Genomic DNA, 9,837 nt, shown 5'->3' with positions numbered 1-9,837 from the left:
CAGTTCCATATAATCCCAGTCCAGTTTATCCCAGTCTATAGGATCCCAGTTCCATATAATCCCAGTCCAGTTTATCCCAGTCTATAGGATCCCAGTTCCATATAATCCCAGTCCAGTTTATCCCAGTCCATAGGATCCCAGTTCCATATAATCCCAGTCCAGTTTATCCCAGTTCTTAGGATCCCAGTTCCATATAATCCCAGTCCAGTTTATCCCAGTTCTTAGGATCCCAGTTCCATATAATCCCAGTCCAGGCTGTCCCAGTCCAGTTTATCCCGTTCCATAGGATCCCAGTCTCTCAGGTACCGCAGAAAACTGGGATTACTGGGGAGCACAGAATAATGGGTGGAAAATGGGATAGTGGATGGGAAACTGCGATAATGGGAAACGAGATATTGGGGGAGAAACTGGGATAATGGGGACTGGGATAATGGGGACTGGGATAATGGGAATTGGGATAATGGGAATTGGGATAATGGGGACTGGGATAATGGGGACTGGGATAATGGGAATTGGGATAATGGGAACTGGGATAATGGGGACTGGGATAATGGGGACTGGGATAATGGGGGGAACTGGGATAATGGGGACTGGGATAATGGGGACTGGGATAATGGGGGGAACTGGGATAATGGGGACTGGGATAATGGGGGGAACTGGGATAATGGGAATTGGGATAATGGGATCTGGGATAATGGGGACTGGGATAATGGGGGGAACTGGGATAATGGGAATTGGGATAATGGGAATTGGGATAATGGGAATTGGGATAATGGGGACTGGGATAATGGGAATTGGGATAATGGGGACTGGGATAATGGGAATTGGGATAATGGGGACTGGGATAATGGGAACTGGGATAATGGGAACTGGGATAATGGGGGGAACTGGGATAATGGGGACTGGGATAATGGGGGGAACTGGGATAATGGGAACTGGGATAATGGGGGGAACTGGGATAATGGGGGGAACTGGGATAATGGGAACTGGGATAATGGGAACTGGGATAATGGGGGGAACTGGGATAATGGGAATTGGGATAATGGGGGGAACTGGGATAATGGGGACTGGGATAATGGGAACTGGGATAATGGGGGGAACTGGGATAATGGGAATTGGGATAATGGGGGGAACTGGGATAATGGGAATTGGGATAATGGGGGGAACTGGGATAATGGGGACTGGGATAATGGGGGGAACTGGGATAATGGGGACTGGGATAATGGGAACTGGGATAATGGGGACTGGGATAATGGGGGTAACTGGGATAATGGGGACTGGGATAATGGGGACTGGGATAATGGGGACTGGGATAATGGGAACTGGGATAATGGGGGTAACTGGGATAATGGGGACTGGGATAATGGGAACTGGGATAATGGGGACTGGGATAATGGGGACTGGGATAATGGGGACTGGGATAATGGGAATTGGGATAATGGGGACTGGGATAATGGGGACTGGGATAATGGGGACTGGGATAATGGGAACTGGGATAATGGGGGTAACTGGGATAATGGGGACTGGGATAATGGGAACTGGGATAATGGGGACTGGGATAATGGGGGGAACTGGGATAATGGGGACTGGGATAATGGGGACTGGGATAATGGGGGGAACTGGGATAATGGGAATTGGGATAATGGGAACTGGGATAATGGGGACTGGGATAATGGGGACTGGGATAATGGGGACTGGGATAATGGGGACTGGGATAATGGGAAACTGGGATAATGGGGACTGGGATAATGGGGGGAACTGGGATAATGGGAATTGGGATAATGGGAACTGGGATAATGGGGACTGGGATAATGGGGACTGGGATAATGGGGACTGGGATAATGGGAACTGGGATAATGGGAACTGGGATAATGGGGGGAACTGGGATAATGGGGGGAACTGGGATAATGGGGACTGGGATAATGGGGACTGGGATAATGGGGACTGGGATAATGGGAACTGGGATAATGGGGGGAACTGGGATAATGGGAACTGGGATAATGGGGACTGGGATAATGGGGGGAACTGGGATAATGGGATCTGGGATAATGGGATCTGGGATAATGGGAACTGGGATAATGGGAACTGGGATAATGGGGACTGGGATAATGGGAACTGGGATAATGGGGGGAACTGGGATAATGGGGACTGGGATAATGGGGACTGGGATAATGGGGACTGGGATAATGGGAATTGGGATAATGGGGACTGGGATAATGGGGGGAACTGGGATAATGGGATCTGGGATAATGGGGACTGGGATAATGGGGGGAACTGGGATAATGGGAACTGGGATAATGGGAATTGGGATAATGGGAACTGGGATAATGGGGACTGGGATAATGGGAACTGGGATAATGGGGACTGGGATAATGGGAACTGGGATAATGGGAACTGGGATAATGGGAATTGGGATAATGGGAACTGGGATGATGGGATCTGGGATAATGGGGACTGGGATAATGGGAAAATTGGGAATATCAGCACAATGGGAATTCTGGGATAACAGGAATACCAAAACAATTGTAATTTTGGGATCGTGGGGACGCAAAGCAGGGCAACAGGGTCACCAGGATAATGGGAATTCTGGGATCAAGGGAATGCCGGGATAACAGGAATTCCATGATAATGGGAATTTGGGGATAACAGGAACACCAAAATAATGGGAATTTTGGGATAACCATGACAAAAACTGGGAGAACAGAAATTCCGGGACAACGGGAATTTTGGGATAACAGAAATTCCTGGATAATGGGAATTTTGGGATAACAGTGACAAAAACTGGGATAACAGAAATTCCAGGATAACAGGAATTTTGGGATCAAGGGGGAAATTTGGGATAACAGAAATTCCAGGAAAATGGGAATTCTGGGAAAACAGAAATTCCAGGATAATGGGAATTTTGGGATAATGGGAATTTCGGGATAACGGGAATTTTGGGATAACAGAAATTCCAGGAAAGTGGGAATTCTGGGAAAACATAAATTCCAGGAAAATGGGAATTTTGGGATAACAGAAATTCCTGGATAACGGGAATTTCGGGATAACAGACATTTCAGGAAAATGGGAATTTCGGGATAACGGGAATTTTGGGATAACAGAAATTCCAGGAAAGTGGGAATTCTGGGATAACAGCAATTCCAGGATAACGGGAATTTCGGGAAAACAGAAATCCCTGCATGATGGGAATTTCGGGATAACGGGAATTTCGGGATAACAGAAATTCCTGCATAATGGGAATTTCGGGATAACAGAAATTCCTGCATGATGGGAATTTCGGGATCACGGGGGAATTTTGGGATAACAGCAATTCCAGGATAACGGGAATTTCGGGATAACAGAAATTCCTGCATGATGGGAATTTCGGGATAATGGGAATTTTGGGATAACAGCAATTCCAGGATAACGGGAATTTCGGGATAACAGCAATTCCAGGATAACGGGAATTTCGGGATAACAGAAATTCCTGCCTAACGGGAATTTCGGGATCGAGGGGGAAATTCGGGATGGCGGCAGCTCCGGGATAACGCCGCCCGTTCCCCATCCCGCTCCGGGAAGGATTCGGGAATTTTGGGGGATTTTTTGGGAATTCTGGGGGCGGGGCTCGTCCCGCGGTGGGGGAGGGGCGCGGGCGGCGTCGCGCGCTGCGGGCGGGAAGCGGCGGCGGCGGCAGCGACCCCTCCCCCACCCCAAAAACCCCCCAAAAAACCCGGGACCCCCCCCGGGACCCCTCCCCCCATCCCAGAATCCCCGGAATTCCCGGAATTCCCGGAATTCCCAGAATTCCATCCCGCAATTCCCGGCCCGGCCCCGGCCCGGCAGGTGACGGGGATGGGGGGGGGGGGGGGAGGGGCTTCGGGGGGGATTTTTGGGGATTTTTTGGGGATTTTTGGGGATTTTTGGGGGGTCCCGGGAGGGGGGGGGTGGGGGATGGGGAGGGGTCCCTCAAGGTCACGGCAGGGAGGGGCCGGGCTGGGGGGAGGGGGCGTTTGGGGGGATTTTTGGGAATTTTGGGGGGATTTTTGGGAATTTTGGGGGGATTTTTGGGATTCGGGGGGATTTTTTGGGGATTTTGGGGGATTTTAAGGGATTCGGGGGGGATTTGGGGGGATTTTTGGGGGGATTTTGGGGGATTCGGGGGATTTTGGGGGGATTTTGGGGGGGATTTTTGGGATTCGGGGGGGATTTGGGCGGATTTTTGGAGGGATTTTGGGGGATTTTGGTGGAATTTTAAGGGTTTTGGGGGGGATTTTAGGGATTCGGGGGGGAATTGGGGGAATTTGGGGGGGATTTTTGGTGAAATTTAAGGGATTTGGGGGATTTTTTGGGGGGATTTTAGGGATTTGGGGGGATTTTGGTGGAATTTTAAGGGATTTGGGGGATTTTAGCGGGGACGTTTTGAGGATGGGGGGATTTTTGGGTGGAATTTTAGGGGATTTGGGGGATTTTTAGAGGAATTTTATGGAGGATTAGGGGAATTTTAGGGATTTTGGGGGAATTTTGGGAGGATTAGGGGAATTTTAGGGGATTTTGGGGAATTTTAGGGGAATTTAGGGAGGATTGGGGGAATTTTAGGGGATTTGGGGGGAATTTTGGGGGGCATTTTGGAGGATTCCGGGAGAATTTTGGGGGGTTTGGGGTGATTTTTGGGGAATTAATGAGGAATTTTGGAGAATTTTAGGGAATTTGGGGGATTTGGGGGAATTTCTGGAGCTCTTGGGGTTTTTTTTGGGGGGTCCTGGGTGTTTGGAGGGGGTTTCAGGGGGGCTACGGGGGGATTTTGGGAATTTTGGGAATTTTGGGGTTTGCTGGAGGCCCTGGGGCAGATTTTGGGGGGTCCTGGGGATTCTCAGAGGATTTTGGGGGGGTCCTGGGGGGATTTTTGGGGTCTCAGAGAATTTGGGGGGGGTCTTGGGGGGATTTGGGGGGTCTTAGAGGGGCTCCCGATGGATTTTGGGGTCTTGGAGAATTTTGGGGAGGGGTCTCATGGAATTTTGGGGGTCTTGGGGAGTCTCGGGAGGGATTTTGGGGGGCTCAGGGCGGGGGTCTCAATAAATTTTGGGGTATCAGGGAATTTTGGGAGGTCTTGGGGGGATTTGGGGGGGCTTGGGGGGGTTCTTGATGGATTTTGGGGTCTTAGAGGATTTTGGGGAGGGGTCTCATGGAATTTTGGGGGTCTCGGGGGGGGATCTCGATGGATTTTGGGGTCTGAGAGAATTTTGGGGGGTCTTGGGGGATTTTGCGGGTCTCGGGGGGGGGTCCCAATGGATTTTGGGGGTCTCTGAGAATTTTGGGGAGGGGTCTCACTGAATTTTGGGGGTCTTGAGGGGGATTTTGGGGGGGTTTGTGGGGGGATTTTGGGGGTCTCGGGGAGGATTTGGGGATTTTGGGGGTCTGGGGGGATTTTGGGGGGGATTTTGGGGGTCTCGAGAGGGATTTTGGGGAGGATTTTGTGGGGATTTTCTGGATTTTGGGGGATTTTTGGGGGAATTTGGGGGAATTTGGGGGTCTCGGGGGGGATTTTGGGGAGATTTTGGGGGTCTGGGGGGATTTTGGGGAGATTTTGGGGGTCTCGGGGGGGATTTTGGGGAGATTTTGGGGGTCTTGGGGGAAATTTTGGGGGTCTGGGGGGTATTTTGGGCAATTTTGGGGAGAATTTGGGGGTCTCGGGGGGGATTTTGGGGGAGATTTTTGGGGAGATTTTGGGGGTCTCGGGGGGAACTTTGAAGCGATTTTGGGGGGATTTTTGGGGGGATTTTGGGGATTTTGGGGGGGATTTTGAGGGTCTGGGGGGGATTTTTGGGGGGATTTTTTGGGGAATTTGGGGGAATTTTGGGGGAAATTTGGGGGTCTCGGGGGGTATTTTTCGGGGTATTTTGGGGGGAATTTTGGGGAGATTTTGGGGGGTTTCGGGGGAGTTTTTTGGGGGTCTCAGAGAGAATTTTGGGGGGATTTTGGGGGGATTTTGGTCTCTGTCCCCCCCCAAAATCTCAATATCCCCCCCCCAAAATCTCTTCCAGCCCCCCGGAGCCGTTGTGGGACCCCTCCCCAATTTGGGGGACCCCTCCCCAATTTCGAGGACCCCTCCCCAGTTTGGGGGACCCCTCCCCAGTTTAGGGGACCCCTCCCCAATTTGGGGGACCCCTCCCCAGTTTAGGGGACCCCTCCCCAATTTGGGTGACCCCTCCCCAGTTTGGGGTACCCCTCCCCAGTTTGGGGGACCCCTCCCCAGTTTGGGTGACCCCTCCCCAGTTTGGGGGACCCTCCCCAATTTGGGGGACCCCTCCCCAATTTCGGGGACCCCTCCCCAGTTTGGGTGACCCCTCCCCAATTTCGGGGACCCCTCCCCAGTTTGGGTGACCCTCCCCAATTTCGAGGACCCCTCCCCAGTTTGGGGGACCCTCCCCAATTTCGAGGACCCCTCCCCAATTTCGGGGACCCCTCCCCAGTTTGGGGGACCCCTCCCCAATTTCGGGGACCCCTCCCCAGTTTGGGGGACCCCTCCCCAATTTCGGGGACCCCTCCCCAGTTTGGGGGACCCCTCCCCAGTTCGGGGACCCCTCCCCAGTTTGGGGACCCTTCCCCAATTTTGGGGACCCCTCCCCAATTTGGGGGACCCCTCCCCAGTTTGGGGGACCCTCCCCAATTTCGAGGACCCCTCCCCAATTTCGGGGACCCCTCCCCAGTTTGGGGGACCCTCCCCAGTTTGGGGGACCCTCCCCAGTTTGGGGGACCCCCCCCCAGTTTGGGGGACCCTCCCCAGTTTGGGGGACCCTCCCCAGTTTGGGTGACCCCTCCCCAGTTTGGGGGACCCCTCCCCAGTTTGGGGGACCCCTCCCCAATTTGGGTGACCCCTCCCCAGTTTGGGGGACCCCCATGGCGGCGGAGCTGGAGAACGCCGAGGCCGCCCCCAGCCCCACCAACAACAACAACGGCCCCTGGGGGGACCCCAAAGGCTTCGAGTGCTCCCGGATCAAGGCGCTGGCCGGTGGGTGAGCCCCAAAAACCCAAATATTCACCCCAAAAACCCAAATATTCACCCCAAAAACCCAAATGTTCACCCCAAAAACCCAAATGTTCACCCCAAAAAAATGAAATATTCACCCCAAAAACCCAAATATTCACCCCAAAAAATTGAAATATTCACCCCAAAAAACCCAAATATTCAACCCAAAAAACCCAAATATTCACCCCAAAAAATTGAAATATTCACCCCAAAAACCCAAATATTCACCCCAAAAAACCCAAAGGTTCACACAAAAAAACTGAAATGTTCGCCCCAAAAAATCCAAAGGTTCACCCCAAAAACCCAAATATTCACCCCAAAAAATCCAAATATTCAACCCAAAAAATTGAAATATTCACCCCAAAAAACCCAAAGGTTCGCCCCAAAAAACCCAAAGGTTCACCCCAAAAAACCCAAAGGTTCACCCCAAAAAATTGAAATATTGCCACGAGAAAAATCCAAAGGTTCGCCCCAAAAAACCCAAATATTCAACCCAAAAAACCCAAATATTCACCCCAAAAAACCCAAATATTCAACCCAAAAAACCCAAAGGTTCGCCCCAAAAAACCCAAATATTCACCCCAAAAAACCCAAATATTCAACCCAAAAAACCCAAAGGTTCACCCCAAAAAACCCAAATATTCACCCCAAAAAACCCAAATGTTCACCCCAAAAAACCCAAAGGTTCACCCCAAAAAACCCAAATGTTCACACCAAAAAACCCAAAGGTTCACCCCAAAAAACCCAAAGGTTCACACCAAAAAATCGAAATATTCACCCCAAAAAACCCAAAGGTTCACCCCAAAAAACCCAAATATTCACCCCAAAAAACCCAAATATTCAACCCAAAAAACCCAAATATTCACCCCAAAAAATTGAAATATTCACCCCAAAAAACCCAAATATTCACCCCAAAAACCCAAATATTCACCCCAAAAAACTGAAATATTCACCCCAAAAACCCAAATATTCACCCCAAAAAACCCAAATATTCAACCCAAAAAACCCAAAGGTTCGCCCCAAAAAACCCAAAGGTTCAACCCAAAAAACCCAAAGGTTCACCCCAAAAAACCCAAATATTCAACCCAAAAAACTGAAATATTCACCCCAAAAAACCCAAAGGTTCACACCAAAAATCCCAAAGGTTCACCCCAAAAAACCCAAATATTCACCCCAAAAATCCAAATATTCACCCCAAAAAACCCAAAGGTTCACCCCAAAAAACCCAAATATTCACCCCAAAAAATCCAAAGGTTCACCCCAAAAAACCCAAATATTCACCCCAAAAAACCCAAAGGTTCACCCCAAAAAACCCAAATATTCACCCCAAAAAACCCAAATATTCACCCCAAAAAACCCAAAGGTTCACCCCAAAAAACCCAAATATTCACCCCAAAAAACCCAAATGTTCACCCCAAAAAAATGAAATATTCACCCCAAAAAACCCAAATATTCAACCCAAAAAACCCAAATATTCACCCCAAAAAACCCAAATATTCACCCCAAAAAACCCAAATATTCACCCCAAAAACTCAAATATTCACCCCAAAAAACCCAAATATTCACCCCAAAAAACCCAAATATTCACCCCAAAAACCCAAATATTCACCCCAAAAAACCCAAAGGTTCACCCCAAAAAACCCAAATATTCAACCCAAAAAATCCAAATATTCAACCCAAAAAATCGAAATGTTCACCCCAAAAAACTCAAATATTCACCCCAAAAAACCCAAATATTCACCCCAAAAAACCCAAAGGTTCACCCCAAAAAACCCAAATATTCAACCCAAAAATCCAAATATTCACCCCAAAAAACCCAAAGGTTCACCCCAAAAAACCCAAATATTCAACCCAAAAAATCCAAATATTCAACCCAAAAAATCGAAATGTCTACACCAAAAAATCGAAATATTCACCCCAAAAAACCCAAATATTCACCCCAAAAAATCCAAATGTTCAACCCAAAAAACCCAAATATTCACCCCAAAAAACCCAAATGTTCAACCCAAAAAACCCAAATATTCACCCCAAAAAACCCAAAGGTTCACATCAAAAAACCCAAAGGTTCGCCCCAAAAAACCCAAAGGTTCACCCCAAAAAATCGAAATATTCACCCCAAAAAACCCAAAGGTTCACCCCAAAAAATCGAAATATTCACCCCAAAAAACCCAAAAGTTCACCCCAAAAAACCCAAATATTCAACCCAAAAAATCCAAATATTCAACCCAAAAAATCGAAATGTTCACCCCAAAAAACTCAAATATTCACCCCAAAAAACCCAAATATTCACCCCAAAAAACCTAAAGGTTCACCCCAAAAAACCCAAAGGTTCACCTGAAAAAACTGAAATATTCAACCCAAAAAATCCAAAGGTTCACCCCAAAAACCCCAAATGTTCACCCCAAAAAATCGAAATATTCACCCCAAAAAACCCAAAGGTTCACCCCAAAAAACCTAAAGCTTCACCCCAAAAAATCCAAATATTCACACAAAAAAATTGAAATATTGTCACAAAAAAATTGAAATATTCACACAAAAATATTGAAATATTCACACAAAAAAGTCGAAATATTGCCACAAAAAAATTGAAATATTCACACAAAAAAAATTGAAATATTGTCAGAAAAAAATTCGAATATTCCCCCCAAAAAATCAAAATGTTCCCTCAAAAAATCAAAATATTCCTCAAAAAAATTTCCTGATCCTCTCCCCCCACCAAAAAAAAAAGGAAATCCCACTAAAAAGCCAAAAAAAATCTTCCCAAGCCCCCCAAAAAACCCAAAAAATCCCCAAAAAAACCCCAAAAACTTCTCAACCCCCCAAAAACCCAA

At 48.2% G+C, this 9,837-nt stretch overlaps 1 protein-coding gene across 2 annotated transcripts in view; it reads left to right on the top strand.

The window, feature by feature from the left end:
- Positions 1-6,789: 6,789 nt before the first annotated feature.
- SPTBN4 (spectrin beta, non-erythrocytic 4) overlaps positions 6,790-9,837 on the top strand; it is a 44,244-nt gene continuing 41,196 nt past the window's right edge. For both annotated transcript variants that reach the window (XM_077789155.1, XM_077789154.1), the window contains exon 1: positions 6,790-6,988. In XM_077789155.1, coding sequence (XP_077645281.1) covers positions 6,877-6,988 — 112 coding nt within the window. In that variant the 5' untranslated portion in view covers positions 6,790-6,876. The remainder of the gene's footprint in view (positions 6,989-9,837) is intronic.

Source organism: Lonchura striata, chromosome 31 (genome assembly GCF_046129695.1).
Source record: "Lonchura striata isolate bLonStr1 chromosome 31, bLonStr1.mat, whole genome shotgun sequence".
NCBI lineage: Eukaryota > Metazoa > Chordata > Aves > Passeriformes > Estrildidae > Lonchura > Lonchura striata.
Note: the sequence above shows the minus strand (reverse complement) of the source record. Positions and strands in the feature narration are given on the sequence as shown.